Raw genomic sequence first — 27,713 nt, forward strand, 5'->3', positions numbered from 1 at the left:
CATAAATATTTAATCTTTTCCCAAAAGTAAACTACACTTGCCTCTTTTCAATGCTCTCGGTGTCAAATCATACAAGTTCATCCATGTAGAAATCGATTTTAGAAATTATTTGCTAACAGGGGTGTCACATCTGATTATGCTTATGCTTCTCACTGGCTACCCAACTGCCACCGATGCCCCTCCCAAAAATGGTGGCACATACAGGAGGTCGGTGGTCCGATCCCCAGCTCCTGCATCCGTATGTTAAAGTGTCCTTGGGAAAGATAAATACATACATACCATATGAGTTTGCATGTGTATGAAAGAGTTAAAGATGTGTCTGTGGATGTGCAGCTTCCAGTGTATGTTTATGTAGAGGGGAGAAGACTTGGATGGTAAGACAAAATAAGTTCTCACAGTGGATTAGTAGATAGTTGTGATCACTGCTGTGAAATTCAACTTAGGGTTCAGTATTGTGTGATTAATCTTACTAACTTTATAGCGGAGCACCACAGTGGTGCATCAGCACACAGGTTTAAACCTGTCCAAAGACCCCGTCAGGTTAATTGGGGATTCTAATTGGCTGTTGGTGTGATGATAAATGGTTATCTGCCTTTCTGTGTTAGCCTGTACCCAGCTTTTCACCCAATTTTAATGTTATGTCCAGTTTAGGCAGTTTAGATTAGGCTACCCAAACCAACTTGGCGACCTACAGAAAATACTCTAAGAGTAAAAGTATGAATTTTGCACTCTACCAGAAAAAGGTGAAAAAGCTTAATTCCCTCATCTCAAATCTGGCAGCAGGACAATGATCCAAAACACACCAGCAAGCCCCCCTCTGAATGGCTTACAAAGAAAACCAAAAAAACAAAACAAAATTAAGCTTTTGGAGTGGCCAAATCAAAGTCTGGACTTAAATCAGATTTTGATGCTATGGTATGACCTTAATAAGAGTGGGCCAAAATACTTTCACAGAGATGTGTAAGACTCGCTGCCACTTAGCACTAAGGCTTGATTGCAGTTCTTGCTGCCAAGAATAGCACAACCAGTTATTAGGTTTAGGGGAGATTCCTTTTTCACACAGGGTCAGGTAGCTTTTTTTCCTTAATAAATGTAATCATAATTTTAAAACTCCCTTATTTTATTCACTTTGGATATCTTTTTCTAATATTAACATTTATTTGATAATCTGAAATGTTTAAGGGTGACAAATATGCAATAACAAAAAACCCAACAACAACAACTAAGAAATCAGGAAAGGGGCAAATACTTTTTCATTGCACTATAACAAATCTCATTGCAGTTATCTCTTTTTACTTGAAGTGTTCAAGTTGTAAGTTTGCCTTATAGTTAAAAGCACTAAAATTTAAGAGTAAAACCTCTAAAATTGATCCAGTGGTTGGAATTCTGTTGTAAAACTGCCGTGTCCTAAGATGAAAATGATGGGAAATAAACTGAAAAACTTTGACATTTTTAAAACTCAAGTGGCTAATGGAATTTATTAATTTTGATGCATGAATCCAAAGGGGCAGACATGCAAATAAATGGCGCTTGTATCCACCATTGAGAATGTATTCCATTATATTCTATTTATTTATATTGTATTTTTCTTTATTTACATTTTCCGTTTTCTGCTGCACTAAAAACACCTTTGTCCCTTACGAGCTTCCGTCCATTGTGCGACACACGTGATCTAGTCATTTGACAAGGCAAAACACGGCAGTAGATCAGAAAGACAAGCGACATGGACCATCAACGGGTTGACAGGGTGGGCCTGCTGTCTCCCCTGGAGGAGTCCAGCGCTGAGATCAGCACAGACAGCGGAATCGTCTCTCAGAGTGCGAGCAGTTTGTCGATGGTGAGCGAAATCCTCAGCAGCGGGACGGTGTCGCAGAGCCCCAGCTTTGGAGCAGCGGCGGGGGCAGGAGTAGCAGGAGCAGCTAATGTTATTTCTCAAAGCCCGAGCCTCGATGAAGCTGCAGAGCCCGGGACAACCGACAAGCACGACCCAGAGCAGGACGACGAGGAGCTGAGGCACACCGCGCTCAGCTACTCCTCCTACATCAGGGCGACAGCAGGAGACGAGGTGCGTGCTGTTATATCAGCAGCTAAGCTATGTTTAGCTCTTTGTTTATGATTTGACTGTCAGTACCGCAGCAGCCCTACACAGTCTTCCTGTAAACGAAGTGTTCCACTTTCATTTTGAGTACCAAATAAATTGGTTTACATCGTCTCCATTAAGGACTATATGTCTTATTCTACCTAGCATTTTCTTATACAACAAGAACGTTCCGTTACAAGAAAGTTTCACGTTACTTTTGTCAGTAACTAGGACGGTGTTGGCAATGGCAGTTGCTAGGCGACACGAAAGTAGTGATAGGATTGGCTTTCCTCTTACATCAGCTGGCCTGTAAAGATGTATTGCAGAGGATTATGTCGGAAGTCCCAAATTAGGCCAACTAATTTCAAAAACAGGTACAAAGTAGAAAGAATTGTGTTTTAAATGCTCTACGAGTGCACTGGCGTAGTGCGGTCCACCAGCACCACATACTAAGACAGTGGCCCACATTTTACTGGGTTTAATGAGTCTCACAAGAAATATGCAGCCCCAAAAAGACACGTACCTGCACGGACTCTACTCAAACCAAAAAATTATAGGCTGTCAGAACAGCAGCTGGAGTAACAATTTAGCCCCTGATGAACTTTGATAGAAAAAGGGGAAATACCAGTATAAGTAGACTTTCGCAAACATTGAAGCTTACTTTTTAAAATGCATTAACGTCGAATCTGGCCTTCACATGACTTATGCCTCACCATTAACCGACAGGAAGTATGCTCTCGGGAGAAAGGGGATGAAAGTCAATGAAATCAAGACAGAATGCATGTGTGTGAATGAGAGAGAAAGTGTAAATGTGAAGCTGCAAGGAGCAGAGATAGTGAAGGTGGATGAGTTTAAATATCTGGAGTCAACCATCCAAAGCGATGGACAGGGCACAAGTGAGGTGAGGAAGAGAGTATGGGGGAAGTAGATAGAGACAAGTGTCAAGAGGATAGCAGCAAAAGTAAAAGAAGATTTGCGAGGTGCTGCTATGATTTATGGTTTGTTCAGTTTGCCTCTGACCCAAAAAAAAAGACAGATGACAGAGTTGAAGATGTTCAGATTTTCACTGGGATTGAGCAGAATGGACAAGTGTTTCAGAGGGACAGCGCAGGTTGAGGAATTTAGTAGTAAAGTTTGAAGGGCTAGAGTTTGAGATGTGTAGAGATGGGATAGAGGATATATTGGACAAAGGATGCTGAATATGGAGGTGCCAGGCAGGAGGAAAACCACAAAGATGATTCGCTGCTGCCAGAATGATTGCTAGAGCATCTGATGGCAGGAAAAGTTTCTGAAAAGTCATATATTTACAAGCTTTTAATTCTAACTCGAGGGGCTTGAATCTGGGTGAAGGTGCGAGTAACTGCTGTTAAGGTCAAAACTGGGTTGTGGGATTTTTCATGTCACTTCAAAAGTCATTAGAAGAATGGCCTGAGAACTGATTCAAGCCCAAGCCATGTGAGTCTTAAGTGGATATGCGTGATACAAGGCATGTTACAGAGAAGCTGAAGAAGGAGCACAAAGGCTGCTGTGTTTTGGCCATGCAATCTAAACGTATTGAAGCTTGTGTGTGGGCAGCATAACTATGACATATTTCACACACTCTGGGACCCTTACTTTAAAATCATTGTCTTATATAGATCCTGTGCTTGGAGAAAAGCTTGGAAGAGATGCTGACAAGAGTGGATGAGTTTGTTGGAATGCTGGATATGGTAAGCTCAGTCAGAATATAAAAGTGTGTCTTACATCTCATGTTTTAGATTACGCGGATAATTTGCTTCTGATATTCTGTCTTGTTTTGTCTACAGATCCGTAACGATACCTCGCAGATAGTGAATGAAAACCTACCTCAAATCCAGCAGAAGTCTGATGAAATGAGACAGATATACAGAAGAATTGATAAGCTGGAGGTAAAGCGACTGTTTCATACGGTTCATTTTGTTTTGTATAAAATATTCATTTGCCGCTTTTATAATGCACACGGATTCCTCAGAGAGGCATCCTGCCAAACTGCAAGCAACATTAACAACTCTAATATGAAATGCGTGATTGTGAGTTGATGTATATTGATTTGTGTGCAGTGTTTTTATTCATAATTAAATACGGAAAGTATCATCCTCACAAATGGAGACCCTGAGCCACTTGTTTGTTTTTCTATTTCCTCTGTTTATTCATTCGTGTACCGAAAAGGTAGAAGTATTAGTTCCTGTTCCTCATGTAAAAGCTTACCATGCATTCAAATGTCTGGTAATCTACCAGCAAAGGGGACCTTATTTGCAAAAACTATGTTTATTTGAGTTCATACTCACGATTTCTTCAGCTGAATGTCATTAAATGTCTTCATCAGGTAACTTGTGATGAGACAAAAATAAAATTTACTTCATGATAAACAGTCATGTGAAATTTTTCAGAGGAACTTATGCAGTTCTGTGAAAAACTAGGTGCATCCCATAATTCAGCAACTTGTAGAACCACCTTTAGCAGAAATAACTTGAAGTAATAATTTTCTGTATGACTTTATCAGTTTGCAGCCATTCATTTATGCACAGCTCTCTAAGGTCCCGTCACAGCATTTCAATCGGTTTGATGTCTAGACTTTGTTTGGGCCATTGCACCACCTTAATTCTTTTCTTTTTCAGCCTTTCTGTTGTAGATTTGCTGCTGTGCTTGGGATCATTGATCATTGTTGCATGACCCAGTTTCAGCCAAGCTTTAGCTGTCAAACAGGTGGCCTCACATTTGACTCTAGAGTACTTTCGAATATCCAACTTTGCAAACCTAAGGTGAACTTTCAGGGACGTCCACTCCTGAGAAGGTTGTGTTGACTCACACTTCGGTGTTACAGTCCAGCAAACTGCCAAACTGCTTTTACAGAGGTGCTCACACTTGCTGATGATCAGTTAATCAAGTGCATTTTATCACCTGACAGCTACTTGGGCTCATAATTCCTATTGAAGCGATAACGGTGTTCTTATGCTCATTGTTCAGCCCTTATCTCAGGTGGTGCACGCCAAGTTTAAGTTTGTAAGTTTTTCATAGAAGTGGATAGAGTGCTGTGTAAACTTCCTTTTTCACATGACTGTATATTAACTGCATAAACCTTTTTATATTAAAAAATTATCTATCACAATCTATAGTTAAAATTAAAGACACATTTGTTTTTGTTTTTCATTGCAAAATATGATTAATATTTCCTGATTTGTAATAAAGTGTCAGACTGGACTACAATTATTTGTGGAGCCAAGGTCGGCATCTGCATGTCTGCTTCATAACGTAACAGTCCATCATTGGTGTCACAGCACAGTCATTTTTGACTGGGGACAAAGCGTAGCTGTGTCAGCTGTCTTTTCTGTCTGCCAACCACAGGTAAATTGAATATTGTAACTTTTGTAGTGAATCTTAAATATGCTGTTGTGTCTGCAGGCCTTTGTAAAGATGGTGGGAGCCAATGTCAGCGCAATGGAGGAGCAGGTCACACAGGCAGAGGGAGAGCTAGGAACACTACCGGGTGCTTTCAAGAAGATCCTCCGCACAATGACTGTCCCAGGCTTCTTAAACGTAAGAGCCAATTTCTGCACTTGTTAATTATAAATTTTCTCCACTATCCACTGAGTTTGGTGTTTGCAGGATTAAACAAAAACTTATTATTTAGAAGGTTCCCAAACTAGTTCAGCTGTGGGCTGCCCACTCTTACTGTAGCAATGTACTGTAATAATCGGTTGCAGTCCAGAGCTTTTGCTGCTACTTGTAACAACCAGCACTTTTCACAATGTTTAAATTAATATCATACTTTATTTGGTTGTACTTTTCCACTGGAATGAAGCAAAGGGAGTGAGGTTTGTCTTCATAGCTTTTCTGTTACAAAGAAGAAGGAGAAGTCGAAAAATGCTTATGGATTAAAAAAAAAAAATCTCCCAAAAGACCCATAGCTGTGCATCAAATGCATCTATCCCGAGATGCATTTGATGCATTTAGCCAGGATCCCAAATGCTGCTGATGGCTAAAACCACATGCCCTGCCCACTTTCTCCACATTGGGTCTAAATGGGATAGAATGAAATAGATTTGGGGAAATATTAGGTGCTCTCCTTTTAGACAGTGAAATATCTGCTGAGCCATTTATTGCCTCTGAAAAAGAAAAAAATTGACTGCCTCCACCACGATCATGGAGGAAACTGGCGATCTGCCGTTAGTGACCTCAGTTGCATCCACACAGAATTTGATTTGCTCAACGTTTGTTGTTTGTCCAGAGATTGGGATCAAGGCCACCCAGGTCATTTGTAGTCACTATCCAGACTTCATTGAGATCATTATGAGTAAAGGTTCAGATTTCATAAAAACAAAAACACCCACAGTGTTTTTATTTATGTCTGATTAAGATTGATGGTGTTCAAGAACAGCATCATGCCTGCGGAGTCAGTGTTCTTTTTAAGGTTTCCCCCAGCAGTTGTAACCACACTTCATTTATTAGGTTTTTAACTTTTGTCTCTTTGCTTTCAGAAACCAGCCAGTCCAAGACGACCAGCACCACATCAGCGTCAAGAAGTCCCCAGCGTGTTTCGGACAGATGATTATTTCACGTCACAGCCGGAACAGTGACGCGCTTGAACGTTCAAAACATAACTCGGTTCTAACCTCAGAGGCCTGTTGGGCCAAACTGCACAGATGACTTTTACTGCCACCTATTGCAAGGAGGATCTATTGGTGCAGTGGCTTCAACAAAGCAATAGCAGCCTTTCTGAACAAGTCACTGGAAGTCAAGTGGGTGCAGACAATCTGTGCTCCTGAAAGTCCTTTCCCTGGCAGCAACAAACACTGAACTGTAGCAAAATTATTTTTAAAGTGCCTGAATGGGTCTTTGGTTTTGTTTTCACTAATGGTGAAGAAAATGTAAGATGTTAAATTTGTGGCAAGTCAGGAGGACAAAGTCGTCCCACTCGCCTGTAGAGCACTGTATAGAAGGTACAATAAGATCTTCAAATAATACACAGAGAAATAACCCAGCTTTGTTTTTATGACTTACATTCCTGTTGATAGTGTTTGTAAAGACCTGCACGCTGTTATGAACTGAGCTGTATTTCTTTGTCTCTTCTACACCCCCACCCGCCGAGCAATACTGATCTTATCCTGTTAAGCATTTAACGTCTTCCATTTCAAAGTATTCACTTTATTTCGAGCCTTATCTTACTGCCTCTCTCTGACACGAGGCTACGTCTTTGATTGCACCTTTTAGGAAAAAAAGCACATTATAGATTAGTTGTCACTTGCTGATTATGTTTTGTGCCAGTGATGAAGCTGCAGTCTAAATAGGAAGAAGAGGAACTTTGGACCTCATCATGGAGAGGGGAGCAACAGTACCTAACAGATTAATGCAGTGCGGCCCCTTTCTTGCAAAGTTTAGCCAATAATGGTCACAGCTTCAGCTCTGGTTCTTTGATTACTTGCCAAATTAGATATTAAAAATGTTTAATTTTACATGTATGTATTTGGTTTACGATTTTGAGATAATCATTAAAAAATATTTGAGACAAGCTCGTTTCTGTTTCATGTATGCGATCCTGGGTTTTAGTGTTTTAGAGGGTGGGACTCGGTGAGCAGGAAAAGCTCCTGACGGAGAACTGCGAGGCTCTCTCATTGGGCGGCTTGTGCTGACGTCACGCGTTAGTCACAAGTCGGAGGAAGCGGGAACTCCGGTCGCCTCGTTTTGACTCGTTTCCCCACGCCGAAACGTCTGCTGCTGGAGAAAAAAAAAGCAAGCAAAAATAGCGGACAAGGTAAAGTACTTTTTGAGTCAAGTGTCTAATGAAGATGACGGGTTACTGAGGCCTTTGTTGACACGAGTTTAATGAGGTTAATGTGGAGACAAAGGTTTTAAAAACAGTTCTCGGTAAAGGCAGCAGAGGCTAGCCAAAACTTTGAGACCGCAGCTTGGGTTTCTGGTTAACAAACGGCAGGATTGCGACAGCTCCGATTTATATTCTGCTTAATCCCGACTGCGTTAACTAATCTCAACTAGTCTGAAAATACCTGGACAGCAACTTGGTTAACTCCCAATAGACTTGAATCTGCTTCTCTTGCTATAGTCGCTGCAGCTGGTTGAAACTTTAGCACGAAGAAACCACACCACTTAAAGAAGCAGGCCTCATTTTCCCCCCAGCTGTGCAGTCACATCTGTATCCTTCAGCACGAGAGGCAACCCATTGTTTTTTCATTTAAAATATGAGTGGGGCTCTTTTCTTTTTTCTTTTTTGTAAAAGCATGCCTCTTTTAAGCTGTCCTTCTGATGTACTCATCTGTAATCCTGCTCACTCCCACTGAAAATCTTAACATCTTCCGCTCAGACTCCTGTCTTTCTGTCAGCAGGTCTCACTATCATCTTGTAAACCTTCCCTTTCACTTTTTCTTCTATGTTTATGTCACAAGTCACCCCTGACACTCATCTACATCCTGCCTGCAGTCCTTCGCAGTGGTTGAAAATAAAGTTTATTTAAGATGATAATATTTTCTTTCTTTTTTTTAAATCTCCAAAGTCGGGAAGTTGCTTTGTTACAGCAGCTTAAACTTAGGTTAAACACAACACACGTAACAAAATGGTATAAGAAATTGTGTGTAAATCAATAAAATATGAGTCCTATTCTGGAAATGTTGGGACACTGTGTAAAATGTGAACACAAACAAAATGCAAACAGTGATTTCCAAACCGCATAAGGCTGTATTTTATTCACAATTGCAATTTTATGTACCCTTTTCTTAACAATGGCACTTTTTTTCTGAGTTTAAACATTAAATATGTTTTATTGTGTTCCTTTTATGTATAAGTTTTTTGCGATTGAGGTTGTAAAATACAGTGACAAACATCTGAAGTAATCCTGTCTGTAATAATATAAATACATTAAATGCAGGGTTAAATTAGACAGTACCTTTGTTGGCAATTTCAAAAGGCTGTCCATTAAGATAGTCATTTAACTGGCCCTTCATTTTTACATACATATTTTGTTTAAGTCACATTAGACACCAGAAAAGTCTTATTTAAGTGTAAATAATAAACACAAGTTTCTTCTCATTTCTTGACTTATTTTACTTAGCTTGTCTTCTTTTACAGATCCAAAGCTGCAAACATGGCCTGTGAGAAAGAAATTTGGCAAAAGATTGGAGAGGGCTTTGTCCAGGAGTATTACAACCAGTTTGACAATACCAATAGGATGGGACTGGGTAACCTTTATGTAAGCTTTCCAGATGTCTATTCAGTTCCATCACGCTGGATGTTAAAAATATTTTGAGCCTATAGTTATGAAAGAAAAAATGTTTCTGCAGTCTCCTGATGCCTGTCTGACGTGGGAAGGATCACCTTTTCAGGGGAGAGAAGCTATAACTGGCAAACTAGTAGTAAGTATCTTGTTTTAGCAGGTTGTTGGTCCGGCATGCACAAAGAAACTCCATAAATGCTGCTTCTAATCCAGGTTATGTTGTGTCTGTGAATTTATTAATAATATTTTTACGCCTCTCCTTTCATCAGCACATCAGTCTAAACAATAATATTGTTCACAATTCACAGAACTTGCCTTTCAAGCGCATTAAGCACATCATCACAGAACAGGACTTCCAGCCCACAGTAGACAGCTGTATCCTCATCATGGTGTTTGGACAGCTACAGGTATTCTATGATTCTTCACATTTTATTTTATGTTTTTTATTCATCTGGCTTACTGATGAGCTTACACCATGTCAAGGCATCTGCAGTAAAATCACTTCTCCGACTACAGTTTTGGTCAGAATTTATTCAAATGTACACAAAATGTTCTCACTAATGGGTCTTTTTACCCAATTTGTGCTCAGTCAGAAAAGATGAGGAGGAACAAATATCAGTGGCATTGTGTATATCATGTGACCTTGTTCACCCCAAAAAACAAACAAAAAAAATAACATTTACATTTTATTCTAAAATCATCATTCAGACCTGCAGGTGTCATTGTTTTGAGTGTTGGGATCCAATACTACTCTCTCTGAGAAAGCAGCTTTTGTAGATTGCCCCCTTGTGGTTGGAAGAGTTACATTTTTAAATCCAGTGAAATGCAGGGTGGCAGGGAAGTTTTATGTTTATTTTCATGATAGTCTGGCTGTGGCAGGCTGCACTTTCCCAGTACAAATGACTGTTTCACTTTCTGAAGAGCATGTAGATAAATGATGTGTTGCAGTTCATTAAGTGTTTGATAGAGAACTTCTTACCAGTGTGTGTGGGTCTGCTGTTTTTACTCTGTATGTTAACTCTGAACAACATGTATGGCTTCTACATTACAATACAATGTGCTTTATTATCATTACTGCAGTGTTTTTAGAGTCCTAATGAGTTATGCTGATGTGATTTAAGTTTATATTCCTGCCAACATTACAGTTTTAGTTTTTCACGATTTTGCTGTTAATTATTTCCAACAGGTAGATGATGATCCACCGATGGCCTTCCATCAAGTGTTTATGCTGAAATCCCAAAACTGTGCGTGGGCATGCACGAATGATGTGTTTCGACTGGGGATACACAACATACCAGTGTAGTGATTTGGATTAGTAGGTTCACATTCACTTGTATCCAGTTCTGAATTCACACTGCGGTGTCATGCTGCCACTTCTAGAAAGATATTCCACATTTTTTTGGTGTTTACAATGCATGTATTAATAACATTTCTATTCAAATAAAGAATTTATTACTCTAAACTACAGTTTTGTCTTGCCTTCCTGTAACAAATAGCTTTTTTTTAGTTTAATCTCTTTACTCATAGGTGTTGCTTGATGTCTAATAGTGCAAGTGAGATGAGTAGGTAAAAATCACGGTATTAGTCATTTTCGGAAGTTTTATCGTGCTACCCGTACCACGTGTTGTTTTAAAGGTGAACTTCTTAGTATTTCCGCTAGGGGCGCTATACCCCCGTATGTGGGGATTTAAAGTGTCAAATCAACAGAGCTACAACTACGTTCGCAGGGTTATGGCACCGAGTACAAGCTAGCTAAATAAAAAACCCAAATCCAGTCCTCAGAATGACTCCGACGGTGAAAAAGTCATCTTCTCAGGTACTGGAGCTCATTACTATCGGCCTGAAGCACAGCTAGCTTAAACGTTTATTGTTACTGTGTGTATCGAGGACGTCGGTTGTGTAACTGTAGGTTTGTAGCTGTGTAGTAACCTTACCCTTTATTGAAACATGGGGAGCTAAAGCCTTTGTAGCTTCGGAAAAGCATATTTTTAGCTAAATGTGACAAATAATAGGGTTTACGGCAAGTTTTAGCTGTGAAAGTGCTTTCCTGCTCGTGTTAGCTGTCAGTCACGGTGTTTGAGGTTAAGGAAATAACGACTATAAATAAATAAATCAACTAAAGCGTTTAAAATGTGTATGGAAGGCGACCAAAAATATCTTGCTTTATTCATTTATGTTTTTCAAGTGGACACGTTAATGTTATGTCCTTTGTTTTGTAAAGAGTTAACGCGCAAGCGCAGTGCTCCGTGTTGTAAGTAAAGGGACAATCCGTAAAACGAGTTGTGTGGAGCGAGAGAAACAGCGACTAGGAGTCAAAAATGCAACAAAAACGAGACAGACACCAAACTAAATGTAAAGGATTGTTTGCAGAACGGCTTCAGAGAAGATGATACAGCCTGCCAGAATGGCTTGGAGACGGAGGAAGAACCTCTGCTCCGAGAGAACCCCAGGCGGTTTGTCATTTTTCCCATCCAGTACCGAGACATCTGGAAGATGTACAAACAGGCCCAGGCCTCTTTCTGGACCGTGGAGGAGGTGGGTACTGTACTTTGAGTGGTTTACTGAGTGATCTTAGGAAGAAAATATTGAATGCAACAATGTCTAACCATCAGGTTTTGACAGTTGCTGCTGCTGCTACTTTCCACTGTGCACATATTGATATCCACACATGAAATGAAGGAACTGAAACAGGTGTGCTTTTGATGGGTTTTTTTTTTTTTTAGGTCGATCTATCCAAAGACTTGGCACACTGGGACCGTTTGAAGGCAGAGGAAAAACACTTCATCTCCCACATCTTAGCCTTCTTTGCTGCCAGCGACGGTATCGTCAATGAGAACCTGGTGAGACTAGTTTGCAGGCCTCTAAAGAAATTTCAAGAATATATATTTTGCATGTAGATTGAGAACAAGCTCATTTGATGCATTGGCAGCTGAACTGCAAAATTAATGAAACTGATATTACTAGAAGCCCTCAAAAATGAAGTCACACATCAAGAATGGCTATCAAAAGATAACCGTACTTGATGCGTTAACATAAATGCAGATGGCACTCTAAATTTTTTTTTTTTTTTTACTTGGTGTGGTTCAAGTGTTTTGTGGGACTTGCACGCTTCATCGCAAATGTTTTTAATCTACACAACAGGTGCAGAGGTTCAGCCAGGAGGTGCAGGTCCCTGAAGCGCGATCCTTCTACAGCTTTCAGATCCTCATAGAGACTGTCCACTCAGAGATGTACAGTATGCTCATCAACACTTACATTAGGGACCTGAAGGAGAGGTCAGTTACTCGTGGTGGCTCTGTTTTATTTATTTTTTATTTTAGCAAGTCGGAAAATAGTTTTTGTGTCGTGTTTATGTTGTAATGAAAGTATGAATCCTTAACCCGCTTCTGTATGAGTTGCTTTTGTAAACTTTCTGGAGATTTACAACAAACTGTAGCACCTGGGGTTTAAATACAGTAGACCTAAAATTTCAACGCAGAGTGTGTTGTTTACAGAACAAAAAGAGGAAGTTGAGGAAGTTAATACACAGCCTGTCAGATTTTATTCAGCAAAGTCCAGCAAATCATCATTTACCCAGCTTTATTTTTTCATAATGGATGATAAAACTTGAATCCTATCACATTCTGCTTATAAATATTATTCATGTAGCACCATGAAAGCATGCATTAAAGATGCCTTGTAATTAATCTTTGATTGTAAAGTCAGTCTCACCTAGTAAGAATGTTTTACATCTGTTTTAAAAAGTCTTGTTTGGCAGCATTTATTTATTATATTTCAAGACATGTAAGCAGTTCAACAGGAAATGCTTCCAGAATATATTCAGACTGCAGCCTTGTCTCACTGACAGATTAAAAGCTGATAAATAGTTCACTGCATGTTCAGAGAGTCTAAAGACGTAAACGTAGGCAAATGAGTGCTCTCCAGTTTGTGCTTTGAATGAGGAAACTAAATAGTTTGTCAGACAGCTGTGTCAGGCCCAGCAGGAGGGAAAGGGTCAGAGAAAGGCAACTACCTGGTGACTGATCCACTGTTTAAGTTACCTTTATTAGGTGTTCAGAGTTTTCACTGAGCCTGGTTTCTGGAACAGACTCCTGCACCTGTTTGTCACAGGTTAAGTCGAGACCGTTCTGCGGTAACTGCCGTTGTTTTCCCAGCTGCAGCAACTTTGATGTGCCTTCAAACAACAAACGTCACTCATCAACAGACTGTTTACAGATGCTTTTAAGTCTAAACACTCAGCAAACTCCATGAGTCTTGTTGCATTATTTTTACCCTGTTCCTGAGTGTCTTTGATTAAAGACAAACAAAATAAACTATTCCCTACATATTGTTACTACAGTATAATTACACATTAAAAAGTCTTTAGTTCATGTGTTTTCATGTTTGTGTGTTTTAGGGACTATTTGTTTAATGCCATTCAGACCATGCCTTGTGTGAAACGGAAGGCAGACTGGGCCCTCCAGTGGATAAACGACAGCAAATCCACATTTGGTAAGGGAGAAACAAAACTTGACAAAAACACGACAACTGAAAACTAAATATAACATCAAACTGTCCTAGAAGGAACCTCGTGTTTGATCACTTAACAGTCATTTTTGACGTTTGTGCCCCAGGGGAGCGGATTGTGGCTTTTGCAGCTGTGGAAGGCATCTTCTTCTCTGGTTCATTTGCTGCTATCTACTGGCTGAAGAAGAGGGGGTTAATGCCTGGCCTTAGCTACTCCAACGAGCTCATTAGCAGGGACGAGGTGAGACTAATTCACGCACAAAAATATGTGTTCTGATGTGTTGAAAGTATCCCTGAGTTGTGAGCGAATCAGACATACTTGTGGGTAAGAGAAGCAGCTCATATTTAAAATGGAGGTGTGGCATCTATGTAATTATTCCTTTCCAAATGACAGCGTAGCACAGAGTGTTTTCCATCTAGCTTTGTCTGTTGTCAGTCTTATGTGACTAAATGAGTAGATGCACATAATGACCATAAGTTTGAACTGCTGTGGAAAACCTTCAGAAATAGAAACAGTATGTCTGCCCTTACCTGCATTGTCATGCTTATAACTGGTATGACTCCTTAACTTTGTGCAGCAGCCTCAGCGGCCAAATTCATAAGAGCTGTATAATTCATATATGCTGTAAAGACAACATTGGTCTTTAAAAATAAGTCAAATGATAAGAATAAACATGAAAGATTAAACAGCAATCATAAACACCAATATACTGTCAAAGCTGGCAGCAGAGTCATGACTGCACATTCACCTCGCTCTTTGGAAAATGCCCTCAGACAGATATTTCCCTGTTATAGCAAACACTGTACAACAGCAGCTCTGCACTGGCTGTTTTGAGAGTCAGATTTTCAAAATATCTTATTGTTATAAAAAATCAAGAGCCTCATATCAACTAACTAGTTAATATAACAAGTTTTTGGTCATTTATGCTGACTGTATGGTGGCAGACTCTGAAAACACTGCTTTTACATCTTGCTGACACCCGGTTTTCTTTCACTCAGCATTCACTGTGTTGAAACTAATCATCACCCTATTAATTAACAATTACAAAATAGTAGTTGTTGGACATGCAGTTCTCTTACAATTCACCAGGGGGTGCTGTATCAACCATGACCATCATTGTTCTTCCTTGAGATCAAGCTGATGTAATAAATGCTGTTGTGTAAACACAAGTCTCCTAAAATAAACCTGGGACTAAGTACACCATGAATACACATTTTTTCAGATCAGCTGTTCTGACATGTTTTTTTGTTCTTTGCTAGGGTCTGCATTGCAACTTTGCCTGCCTGCTGTATAGCTACCTGGTGAAAAAGCCATCAGAGGAGAGAGTCAGAGACATCATCACCAAAGCTGTTAGCATCGAACAGGTCAGCTAATGCTACACATTACATACATTATATGCTTGCTTATTAAATGCTATTCACCTCATATTCCTGTTCATTTTGTCTGCACTAACTCACATTGCAGTGGATCAGTTGTAGCTTTACAGCAGGGGTGGGGGAACTCCAGGCCTCAAGGGCCGGTGTCCTGTAGATTTTAAATGTGTCCAACACAGCTGATTTAAATGGCTAAATTACCTTCTTAGCATGTCTTGCAGTTCTCAGGAGGCCTGGTAATGAGCTAATCATTTGATTCAGGTGTGTTGATCCAGGGTGATATCTAAAACCTGCAGGACACCGGCCCTTGAGGCCTGGAGTTTCCCACCGCTGCTTTACAGCATGACATTCTGAAGCAATAAAATCTTAATAGGTCGTACCAGTGCTATAAGTCACTAATCGTTATTATTCATATACAGGAGTTTCTCACAGAGGCCCTGCCAGTAGATCTCATAGGAATCAACAGTTGCCTCATGAAGCAGTACATCGAGTTTGTGGCTGACCGGCTTCTCACTGATCTCGGACTGACCAAGGTAATGCTAATAATCATTCGTTCAAAACCCTCTGCACACCGGAATGGGTGAAATTAAACCTATTTTTGTCTTTTTTCCTCATTTTTTTTTAATCCAAGGTTTACCAAGCTGAAAATCCATTTGACTTCATGGAGTCTATCTCACTCGAGGGGAAAACCAACTTCTTTGAGAAACGGGTGGCAGAGTATCAAAGATTCGGAGTCATGTCGAGCATGATGGACGGTGAATTCACACTAGACGCAGACTTCTAAAAACTGACATGGCATGTTACTGTAAATTTGTTACATTCGGTCAACCTATTTATTTATTTCCATACAGTTATTATACAACAGAGGTTTTCAAGTCTTACTGTAATACTGATACAGTGCTACGAAGTGAAGGCTGTACTCTTTTTTTGTTGTTATTGTTTTTTGGGATGTTTTTTTTGTTTTGTATTAGAGATGGAGAATTATTTAGCAACCAGTACAGTTTATAAGTAGAATGGGTGAGCATCAACATTTTGCCATCATGATAAAATAATGAGGGAGGTGACATAAATAGTATTTCTTTCCTCACTGAGCATTGTGGATAATAAAAACACAGAATATATTTTTACTTTTCTGCTTCGTGTTGCTTGTTTCTATGGCAAATTGCTTTAATATTTTCTAACTTTTAAAATACAATAAAAAATGTTTTGCCAAATATGTGTAGGTGTTGTAAATGAATGCAAGAGGTAAATGTTTGTACAGCTGAGAACCAACAACAGCCTTATTCTCAAATGTAGGTGACAAGAAATAAATGTGATGTGGGTCATTTTATGATTGGTGGACAATGTGGGCTTCAAAAATTCAAAAAGGACTCTTTATTTTCTAAATTTCTTTTATGCATGTAAGAAGAACAAATAATAAACCATCCAAAAATATTATTTCAGCTCAGGCATCAAAGCTACACTTTTTATGCAATACTTTGGTTGCTGTATGCTGTGACATGAAAAAGTGGACTTTATAAATATTGTTTTAGAAATTATTAACCTTTAAATTAAAGATAATCACCGTCATACTAAATATTCATACAGTTTCATTCATTTAAACAACTTTCAGAACCTACCTTTTTTTGTAATTTTAGTATTTATCTTTGAGTGTTTGTTGAATACATTTTTTTGTACACTTTTCAGAAAATAATTGAAACTATGCTACAAAGGCAATAGATTACTCCCTTGTGAGCTAAGAAAAACATTTATGGTTATTTTATTCAAATTATAAAGCACCAGGGTTAATATTAGAGTAACAGTGTTGCACAAGATAACATGGATGAATGGATTTTTTTTTTAATTCACAGATTATGACATAAGTCTAACTCAAACAAAATACTCAGGACCACGGATGTATTGTTTAATAATATTCGGTATGTTGTTAACATGTTTGTACAGTAATGTTTTATATGTGCACTCACGGGATTTCGAGCAGCTGGGTTGCAAATCAGTGCTAATATTAGTGTTCTCTCAGAAATAAAACGTGAGCTGTGTAATGTAATAACGCATGAAAGTGAAGGGTAAATGCAGTTAAATGAAATAAAAGAAAGAAATTTCAAAAAATTAATTTGTTGTCTTTTTGTAATGTGGGTTAAACTGGTTAGAGTGACACAATCTAGACATAAAGATCGGATAAACACAAAATTTGTCAAAGATTTAGTGTTTTTGGAGTTAACACCTGACTGGATTGTGTCACTTCTTTTTCGTCTCACTGTTTTATCTCTTTCTTTTAAGGCTTAACAATTACAAGAGTCTATCAACACAAAGCAGAAAAAGTGGGTTGTAACTGATTTTAGTTGTTATATTTTTAAGTTGTTATTTTGTATTTTTAAATAATTGTTTGGAACCACTTTTTCAACAACTACGTGTACATTTAACCTCAGGACAGGTGTCATTTATATAGCATATGTGTTTTAGTATTTTGTGCATGGGTAATTTTCAAATTCATGGGTAAGACAGAAAAGCTCCTGTTCTTACAGAGCGGCTCGTGTAAGTGCATGATGCTGTCCTGGACAAACCTGTGAGTGTGAGCTTTTTAATACTGAGCAGATGTAGTATTGATATGCTGCTGTTTGTAGCCTTGATGTTAACAGTCAGATTAGATTAGCCACTCCTCCGTTAGCACGGGCGCTGGAAATGATAGCTACAGCTAGTGTATGCGCAATTTTGAAAGATGGCTGGAGACTTGCGAGGTCTTGCGCTGGAGAAAGCCGAGCTGCTTTCCAGCCACTTGAAGGAGCTGCTGTCTTCGGGACAGGGATATGTTCGGGCTCGATTCGGGGTTGACTTGGGTCTGAAGCCCGAGCTGTACCCGACGTGGGTCATCCTGTCCACGGCCGCGGCGGGTCTTCTGCTGCTGATCAGTCTGTCGTGGGCCGCTGTTTGCGGCGGGCTGCTCGCCGGGAAAAAGCGAGGATCCCCGGTCACACACGGCAGCAGCAGGAGCAGCAGCAGCGGCGGCGGCGGCGGCGAGCCCCTCAAGGCCGGTTTCGCTAAAACTGCCAAACCAGAAGAGCAGAAGAAGAAGAACAAAAAGAAAACGGTAGAAAAGGTACCGCAGGCAGCCTTTACTTTTTTTTTTTAAACTAACTTTATTTAAAGTAAACAAGTTTACATATAAAATGCACATACACATACAATTACATATACAAAACCATGAGCACATACAAAAGGGAGAAACAAGGAGGAAAATCTAGCATCTGAGTCCACACAACGTTCAGCAGCCTTTACCGAGCCGTCTAATCACAGCGAGTCAGTCACAACACGCGCGGGTGTTCATTTAACTCCTTAACCTAAGTGCTCCCTCTGCAAAACAGTTCAGTTAGACACTTATTTTATTATTTTATTAACAAAAGCGGTTAAGTTTGGCGTTAGCTAGCCAGCTAGCTACCTGGCATGTATGAATTGACGGTCGTATAGCTCGTCGTATACTTTGTTTACACAGCACAAATTAGGCCATCTAGGGACAATTCCACGACCCACTTACAAGTGACAAAAATAAACCCGTAATCTAACTGCATATGGATGAAGGTAGGGTATTTTATTAAGAAAGGGAAGGTGTTATCGGTGTTTGCAACCACCTGATACTCCTGTTTAGCTAGCTAGTTTATACGTCATCGTTAGCCACCTGAAGCTTCAACTTTCGCTTTGATGAGTGAAAATGGTTTTAAAGACGTCCGCAACCCAGGCGCGCTTCTTTGAAGTTCGTATTTAAAAAGCGATAATCTGTTTAACCTGTTAAATATAACTTTTAAAACAAGCTAACAGACAATAAGTGTGTTATTAACCAGTCATATAAGGCTTAATAATTTAGTGTTGACGCAAAAACTGTCGTTTTTATTTTAAGTAAGTTGATATTTTCTTTAGCACTCCCTGTTTTTCTGGGTTGTCATGCTGTATGTTTCTTATCTGTGTCTTTTCACCCCTCCAGAAGTCTCAGTCCAATGGGCAGCCAGTGACTGTGGCTCAAGAGGAAGTTAAAGTGGCTGAGGCAGTTTCTAAGCTGCCAGCACAGATCAAAACTGAGAAGGTATGATCAAAATTAAGGAAATGTGAAACCAGTGGTGGGCAGAGTAGGCGCAGCATTTCCCTGAATTGCTCAGTTTTGTTGATGTTTTGCAAGATAGTTTTATTACTGGTGACATACTGCTAAAACTCCACTTCTGTGCAGTGAAAAAATACATTTGGAGACTACTGTTGGGATGATAAATAATAAAAGACATTAAGTGCAGTAAAGTTGTTATTATGAGGTAACTTGATTGTTCTTTTATTTCTGTCCACAGAAACCGGAGGTGCAAGCCCCGGTGCAGGTGAAGAAGAACAAGAAGAAGAACAAGACAGATGTGAAACCAGTTCAGCTTTTGTCTTCAAACGATGGGAAGGAACCTGATGACGGTACAGCTCAACCGTTGAGGCGGAAATGTCACAATAGCTTCTCATTTTCAAAAGGACATTTTAATATTATGCAGAATGTGCTTCTCATGCATGTCCTGTCATTCTGATTGCAGCCAGACTCTTTAAAATATAGTAATGAGCAAATATCCTTCATAGTCCGATATATACCACATTCCCTTAGAATGTCGTGTTATTTTTGGGGTGCATGTATGTGTGTGTCATCCAGGTGTGTGGGAGACAAAAGTCAGTAACCGAGAAAAGAGGCAGCAGCGCAGGAAGGAAAAGGGTCCTGAGGACTCTGGCGGTTCAGGAAGTGTGGAAGCATCAAAAACGCACGTGGAGGCAACTGTACCAGCAGCAGTTAACAAGAGGAACAGAGGAAACCATGGTATTCATGTAGAAGGAATTCACTATGTTTAAATATAGTCACCACCCACTCTTTTAGCTACACCTGTTGAGGTGCTCATTAACACAAGTATCTAATGAGCCAGTCACATTGCAGCAACTAAGTGCATTAAGGCAAATGTATTTTATTCTAAAATGACAGAAGAAGGTAGCATATTCAGTATGCAATTTTGATATATAGTCTACCCGCATTATCACACAGTATTATGTGGTAATAACCCTGTTTCCAACCCTGTTTCAGAGTCTTTTCATTCAAGAACCACTGGAAAGGGAGATACAGCCAGTGAAGCCGTTAAAGACAAAGGTAAACCATTTTTTTATGAGGCTCTCTTAAACGTGAACTTATTCAGAGTTTTAAGGTATCACAGAGGTGATTTTCAAGCTGCTCAGTCCAGTGAAATTTCAATATTGCTCGTAAGTGTTGTTTTCTTGTCAGTGAACTGGTCTGAACTCCCCTCCTGTGACATATTTTGAACAAAACTGTTACTGAGGGACTCTGATGGTCTTTCCTGTTTGCATGTTCCCTCAGTTTCCTCCAGCTGGAGGAAGGAACCTTCGGTCAATGGTGGAGGCTGGAATGATATGTCCTTGAAGATCCCAGGTCAGATGAGCACTATGGAGGGAAACAAGTGGAGTGCTATCTCAGCAGCTACACATTACAGGGGCCAGCCAGAACCCCAGCCGTGGGCTCAGGAGTCACAAGGTACCATCTAGATCTGAGTAAACCTTTTTACACCACAAATGTAGATATTAATAGTTTGTATGACATAAGAGATTCTAGACTGAACATACTGGAGGAGATTTCTCTCTACACGAAACATTAGAGCTGATAATGAAATGAAATGACCTTTGCCCCTTTTCCACTAGTGCAGATTCTGGTGGTCAATCTAGCATCAGTTTCAGCAGAAGAGAGAATAAAACCAGGTCGAAAAGCTGGCGCAGGCATAGCAGTTTAAACTCAGTGGCTGTGAGAGACCCTACTGCAAGAAACTCATCAATAATTGGCAGATGTAGCCCACAAATCCTCTAAATTCTATGTAAAGATCATTTCTTAATGCTTTCCAAGTGTGGGCTAGTTCTCAGAAGACACTGAGACAGAACTGGCTTTGTCACAGCACTGGCACCACTGACATAAGGTCAGGGTGTAGTGAAAATAAAGACAGTCTGTTAATGAAATTATAACCTGAGCTAACATTTAGTAAGCAGCTATGACAGCAGGTTAAATCTTTGAAAATTTAAACTTGAGTTAACTGCTGCCTCAACAAGGGCAGCCCAAGTAATAACCCGGCTTGTCCTGATGGATTATTGTCAGACAAACCTTGTGGATGTCAAGCTCACTGTAAGCCTGCCAAGGTAAACACAGTGCATTTATCATGAAACTGAGCAGGATGTTTGGTAAAACTAGAGTAGACCTTTCTTTGTGTATAATGTGATTTTGATTTATTTAGTTATTTTATCTCCAGGAGACTGGATTTCATGCTGTGAGGTGTTCAAGAAAACATGCCAGTGGAAAAAAGACAAGATACTCCAGCCTCATATTAGAAACCATGCTGTTAACGTTTAATCTCCGCTGCAGTTTGTTTGCATTCCACCAGCATAACCTGTCTTTCTGTGTGCTGTCAGCAACAGCGTGGAGTGGCATTGATGGCCGGATAAAGCCTGACCTCAGCCCAGTGTCCTTCTCCATGCTGGGACTAAACACCACAGGTTTGTCACCCAGTCACACACCAGACCTTTCAGCTGTGTCCACACTGGAAGCGAGTCGGTGACACTCGGGAAAATAAGTGCTGCTGCCAGCACAGAGTGGGCGGGACCCAGGATAAGGCTTGCAAATGACGGAACTGAAGTGACTAACAATGAAAGCTCGTGATGCCGTTGATTGGCATGTGACCTGGCAGTAAATACATTACAGGGTTACCAAGGCAACTAGATACAGAAATGTCTGCAAGCAACCAGCCATCAGCTTCAAGGCGATTAATCGCTTCCAGTGTGGATGCTTATTGATTGATTGATAATTGTCATGGCTAGATTAATGAGTCTACGTCCCTCATTAAAATAAATAAATTAACAAATAACCTTCTGTCTCATACAGATCCAATTTCAAATTCAGTGGATCTGCAGTGGGCAAGCCGCCCTAAGGTTAATGATGAATGGTCAGGATTCAGTAAGTAGCTATGCATCAAATCCTCCTAAAAAGATTCTTCAGGTTTTTACCATCTAACTATCTTCCATCTGTATTGTGTGATTTGTTTTTTTAGATGGGATGGCAGCAGCAGATCCCAGCTCTGACTGGAATGCCCCAGTGGAGCATTGGGGAAACTATGAAGAGCCCCCCGTGTTGGTGACACCAGCTCCTGTGCAGAAAGAACAGCCTGTCCCCAATAAGGTTTTTGTTTTGTTTTGTTTTGTTTTAATTCTGGCTTCTTACTGTATTGTTTCTATTATAGGCTTCACATAAATTGATCTGTATGTCTTATTGTTGCGTCAGGTGTTGGAGGATGAGAGGGACACAGAGGATCCGTCCGGCGGAGAAGCCAAATCGAAAAAGAAGAGGAAAAAGAAGAAGAAAACAGAAGAGGAGGCTGCATCTGACGCTCAGGTAATAAACCAAACCAAGCTGATAAAATCAGGTCTTCAAGTGAATATTTAACCTGTTGTAATATAATCATTTCTTGGGTTGTAGACGGTGAGCACGGCGCACGTAGTCAACACAATACCCAAACCCCAAGAGCTTCCTGCACTGCCCTCCAAAAGGCAGAATGCCAGCATAACCTCCACTCAGAGTAGGTTTCAACATCTCTGACTCCAAATCTGTGTTCACTGTGTTGTAATCATTTCTAAGAGCGGCTTGTTTAGGTTTCATTTAAACACAAGTCACTATCTGTGGGTATATACCCAAGGTCATTATTTCATAGTTATCACGTGACACGCCCACCTGGCGGGCAAAAGCAGTACTGCGGTCCTTTGCCCTCCAGCCATCCATTGAACATCTTTCAGTTTCACTTAGCTAAAATCCCAGAGAGTTGCTGTTCTATCGGATGCACTAATCAGTACTTCTTTACAGCTGCCAGAAGGGCGGCACCAACTTGTCAACACACCTCTCCTAACCCTGCCTTACAGGCCAACCCTGCTTTCCCACAGCAACCCAGACTGACAGTGGCAGCTCATTTAAACTTTAGGAGAGATTTAGCTTACATTGGAAAGACACTTGGTCAACTTTACTATAATGACACGTCGTTAATGTGACAAATTAATAATACTGAAATTTTTCTGGCCCAACACTGTAAAAGTCCCAAGTTAAGAAAATGTAAGATTTAACTTTGGTTGACTTTTTTTGAAGAAAAAAATCTAAGACCGTTTCTGTTTTACTCTGTCCAGCTCTTCTTGTAATTACGGTAGGGTTATTTTAGCAGCCTGTGCAGCCTTTTCCTTTGTCTCTACATTAATGAATGTACTCACACAGGAAACATGCAGACCAGCTGAGTGTATTGTTAGTCATCCCACATGATGCTGTTCAGTCAATCAGATCATTTATTCAGAGCACGTGTGAAAACCGAATAATACACATTGTTGAAACACTGTTGAATTTACTTTTGTTTGAGGAAATGTTCTGTAACTGGATGCCCTTAAATTTCAATTGAAAAACTTTTTTTTTTTTCTTTCATCTCCGTGCAGAGAGGTCAGAGCAGATTGCGGAGCCTCCGAAGTTCTCCCAGAAGAAAAAGGTCCGAAGGGAGACATGAATTCACCTCACAGGTCCAGACAAAGCATATGCAAATGATTGTTAAACGTGTCACATGCAATAATTACCAGGTACACAGTTCAGAGATCAGTTTCACAAACAAAAAAGTAAACAGGTGGAAGGTATCACCTGCTTGGCGAAATTCAGAGATGAAATGTAGTCCTATGGACTGAAAACTTAACTAATTTGCACTATTTGCTATACTGCAAACAGAGTGGAGTTTGGGGTGAGGTGGGCTTTTAGTGGAGGTACATATTTAATGACAGCAAAGGTGTTTTGTTTTGAGACTTTATTTGCCCCCTCTGAGAGTGTATGTAATTGTTAACCCCAAAAAATAAAACGGGTTTTAAATTTTTATTTCTTTTGTGATTTTTTTTTTTTTCTTTTCTGTTTTTTACCAGAACACCACACTTTTTGGTTCCACACAGTGTTGCACTTTGTTTTGATTTCTGTGCAGCAGCCCCCTATGAGTTATTGAAAGGTTATGGAGCAGAGAAATATACCTATCTCACTCACATGCCCATATGTACACTGACAGATTAAGATACTCCTGCTCTTTATACTGGGTTTGATGTGACATCCGTCATTAAGAGCTGTAAGGGTGTTCAGGTGACTACTACCATTAGACACATTGATTGGTACTGATGGGTGCTACAGGACAGTGATGTAGCTGCAAAATGATATAGGCACTTGGCAACTTTGCTTTTATATAGGAATACAACCAGGTGAAAACCAGCCTAGTCAAGTCCTATACTGGAAAGAGTTGTGTCATCGCCATCAGTGCAGACTGACTTGGATTAATTGCAACATCATTCTAAAACCTTCAGCAATCTGTCTGAGAATAATGATGTTTGTTTGAAGACACATTTGCGAATGAAAGTGGTCGCCCAGAGGCTGAGGGTGTTCCATGCTCAACTTTTGGGCGACCAGTTGGTCACCACAACTACTTGCAGTCGTTACCAACATAAATATTAAATAAATCCAATCACCAGGCAACCCTAAAAAGAGGCTGCTGTCCTGTTTTTTTACTCTTGCGTGACTGAACCACAACTCACGGCTCTGTCAGCATACATATGGCATGTGAGTATTGTTTTGAGATAGGTTTGTGTATTCTTTTGTCTAATATTTCTGTCATTTGAGTGAAAACACTCTGCTGTAGGGTGTGTAGTTTGTGCTTTTAATGACTGAATGAGTGGCAGCTGTGGTCAATGTCAGTTACACTGGTGTGAAAGGCATCTTAGCCATAGAAGCACAGCCATTACTGTCCAACTCCTAACTGTACACCTGTCTAACTGTATGCACAAAACCCAGCTTTGCTACAAATAAATGAAAACACTTCTGTCTGAGCTTCAGGGTGTCAGAAGGGAAATGTTGGGAGGCTGAAAGTTAGTAAATGATATGATATATAGTCTTTTTGAATGACAGATTGGATTTTTGATATTAAACAACTGATTCTGGATCCCCATTGGAGACTTAACTGTACATCTAGGCTGCAGTAACTGATATGAACCACCGGGAGGCACTGTATTGTGAAGTTACTAGTGGGATTAAACTATACTGCAGTAGGACTACAAATGTGTAATCCCTGTACTTTTATAAACAATATCGCCCTGAGTATGTCTGTCTTTTATCTGACTGGATTGTATTTAGATTTTTTTCCATACCTAATGATCACTTCTGAACTCTTGTGATTTTTTTTTAAACATTTCTTCCACTTTTGTGCTAGAAAAAGCCATGCCATATGTACAGATTGTAAGGGCTTTTTCCAGTTCTGTAATTGCACTGTGCAAAAGGCTGTATTTGGTTCCTTTTGATTTTGAAGAAATGTTTTTATCATCTTTTGCATATTGTGAACTATTTTAATCTTTTTAGTTTGGACCTTTGTTCCAAGATGTGTGATGGGCTAAATGTTTTTGACCTAAACTGAGAATGAGGATATACTTAGAGATATGACGTGGAGCAGCTTTAACTCCACATCTATTTGATTTTAAACAAGACACACACACACACATACATACACTCACAGAATTACAGACATATATAAAAGGAATTTAATTCCATTGCCTTAACTTGTAGTTGTATAGAAAGTGCGTTGGAGTCCTTTTTATAGTTTCCATCCAGTTGCAAGTTTTGGTGTCAGAATTGATTTAATTTTGCATGACTTTGATAATAGAATGAGATAAAGTGATCAAACTTTTGCTTTAAATGTTAGTACTTGGTCCACTCATAGTACCACTCAGTATCTATACTGTAATAGCTTTCTGTATGGAGACGAATTGCAGCTTTCATGTGGGCATCCAGTTTAAGGGGACATTACCATGTTTTTGTGAGATGTAGTGCATCAAGGCATCGATCAGCTGATGGTGGTAGTTGTTGGTAGACCTGGTAGATTGCAGAGGATAAAGTGATATGTCACTGTGGTTTCAGGTGCCCTTTTGTTAAATTTTTACTGATGAATATGATGATGACTCAATCAACGTATTTATATACTTGTCTCTAGGAAATGTTTTTTTGTGAAGGGTTTTGTTTAATGAGGAGATAAAAATGAAATTTCTATGTTTGTTTGGTAAAGATGAAAATTAAATGAGAAGTGCTTGTATCACATTGTCATGGAAATGTTTTTTTTCCCTTCCCTTCATATCGTGAAGAAGGTTTTTGGTGTTATTAACTCTTTTAAAAAGATTCTCCTAACATGAGATTCTCATGTGAAGTGTATTGTTGATTTGATCGATTACCTGTGCCTTAAACAGCTGCTTTGCCACTTTTCTTTAATATGTAAAAATTAACCAAATGCGAAAACATACCATCCCTGGCCACTTTATTAGGTACACCTGTTTAACTCCTCATTAACACTATCTGATCAACTAGTCACATGGCGGTAACTCATTTACACATGTTGGAATGGTCAAGATGAGATGTCAAAGTTCAAAATGAGTATCAGAATGGGGAAGAAAGGTGACTTTGAACGTGACATGGTTGGTGGTGCCAACCAACTATTCTAGGGTTTACAGAAGATGGTTCAAAAAAAGAGAAAATATTCAGTTAGCAGGCCAGAGAAAGACAGGCTCAAATAACCACATTATGACCAAGGTATGCAGAAGAGCTTCGCCTCAAATCTCACAGCAGATGAGCTACAGCAGCAGAAGACCATGCGAGGTGCCACTCCAGTCAGCTAACCAAAATAACCAGGGTCACCAAAATTGAACCAAAAAACACTGCCTGATTTAATAAGTCTCAATTTCTGCTACGGCTTTCAGATAGTGGTGTCAGAATTTCATGTAAACAACATGAAATAATGGATCCATCCTGCCTTGTATCAATTGTTGAGCTGGTGATGGTGTAGTGGTGTGGGATATGTTTTCTTGGTATACTTTGGGCGCTTTAGTACCAACTGAGCATAATTTAAATGCCACAATTACCTGAGTATTGTTGCTGACCATGTTGAGTCCTTATCTCAAACATATAGAGAGCACCTTTGAGGCATAGTGGAAAGATGGAGTCACATCATGGATGTGCAGCCACAAAATCTGCAGCCACTGCTATCATGTCAATAGGGAGCAAAATATCTGTGCAATGTTTCCAGCACCTTGTTGAATCTATGCAATAAAGAATTAAGACTGTACAGGAGACAAAAGAGGGTCGCACCCAGGACTACCAAGGTGCACCTATTGAAGTGACCAGTGAGTGTATGGCATCATGAAAGAAGTCTATTGTATGATTCCATAAAACAGTTTGCATGGTTACCAGGAGGCTTGCCTTAAATTTATCTTCCACATTTAGCCAGGATAGCTGTTTATGCTTCTTGTAAACATTTGTACAGCAAGAATAATGAAGAGCTGGCTGCTCTGTTCAATGCAATTTCAGGGTTTTATTTTGGAGGGGGTTTTAAGATGTTTTTTAAAAAGCACTTGACCAGATGATCAGCC

General features: G+C 39.8%; 4 protein-coding genes across 5 annotated transcripts; all 4 read left to right on the forward strand.

Annotated features, from left to right (window-relative positions):
* Window positions 1-1,420: 1,420 nt before the first annotated feature.
* bloc1s4 (biogenesis of lysosomal organelles complex-1, subunit 4, cappuccino) lies at window positions 1,421-7,597 on the forward strand. The gene is made up of 5 exons (XM_080862813.1): window positions 1,421-2,065; window positions 3,718-3,789; window positions 3,886-3,987; window positions 5,501-5,635; window positions 6,577-7,597. The coding sequence occupies exons 1-5, from the start codon at window positions 1,724-1,726 to the stop codon at window positions 6,673-6,675; spliced, it is 750 nt and encodes a 249-aa protein (XP_080718939.1). The 5' UTR covers window positions 1,421-1,723; the 3' UTR covers window positions 6,676-7,597.
* Window positions 7,598-7,709: 112 nt separating this feature from the next.
* On the forward strand, window positions 7,710-10,785 carry LOC308384318 (nuclear transport factor 2-like). Its single transcript, XM_080862814.1, has 5 exons — window positions 7,710-7,850; window positions 9,179-9,299; window positions 9,391-9,462; window positions 9,632-9,730; window positions 10,510-10,785. Exons 2-5 carry the CDS (start codon window positions 9,195-9,197, stop codon window positions 10,624-10,626), a joined length of 393 nt encoding a protein of 130 aa, XP_080718940.1. The 5' UTR covers window positions 7,710-7,850; window positions 9,179-9,194; the 3' UTR covers window positions 10,627-10,785.
* Window positions 10,786-10,978: 193 nt separating this feature from the next.
* rrm2b (ribonucleotide reductase M2 b) lies at window positions 10,979-16,053 on the forward strand. The gene is made up of 9 exons (XM_080862937.1): window positions 10,979-11,139; window positions 11,694-11,858; window positions 12,047-12,163; window positions 12,465-12,598; window positions 13,720-13,814; window positions 13,937-14,070; window positions 15,090-15,194; window positions 15,623-15,736; window positions 15,835-16,053. Exons 1-9 carry the CDS (start codon window positions 11,107-11,109, stop codon window positions 15,985-15,987), a joined length of 1,050 nt encoding a protein of 349 aa, XP_080719063.1. The 5' UTR covers window positions 10,979-11,106; the 3' UTR covers window positions 15,988-16,053.
* Window positions 16,054-17,801: 1,748 nt separating this feature from the next.
* mtdha (metadherin a) lies at window positions 17,802-26,386 on the forward strand. Of its 2 annotated transcripts, none has more exons than XM_080862411.1 (12): window positions 17,802-18,297; window positions 19,177-19,275; window positions 19,529-19,640; window positions 19,867-20,028; window positions 20,287-20,349; window positions 20,575-20,748; window positions 21,675-21,752; window positions 22,138-22,209; window positions 22,304-22,431; window positions 22,534-22,644; window positions 22,729-22,828; window positions 23,721-26,386. In XM_080862411.1, exons 1-12 carry the CDS (start codon window positions 17,920-17,922, stop codon window positions 23,786-23,788), a joined length of 1,545 nt encoding a protein of 514 aa, XP_080718537.1. In that variant the 5' UTR covers window positions 17,802-17,919; the 3' UTR covers window positions 23,789-26,386. The 2 variants fall into 2 exon arrangements, with proteins under 2 accessions (XP_080718537.1, XP_080718536.1); XM_080862410.1 differs by having other exon boundaries at window positions 17,809-18,297; window positions 21,669-21,752.
* The last annotated feature ends 1,327 nt before the right edge of the window (window positions 26,387-27,713 follow it).

The sequence above is a fragment of the Rhamphochromis sp. 'chilingali' genome, assembly GCF_963969265.1.
Source record: "Rhamphochromis sp. 'chilingali' genome assembly, chromosome: 17".
Lineage (NCBI taxonomy): Eukaryota > Metazoa > Chordata > Actinopteri > Cichliformes > Cichlidae > Rhamphochromis > Rhamphochromis sp. 'chilingali'.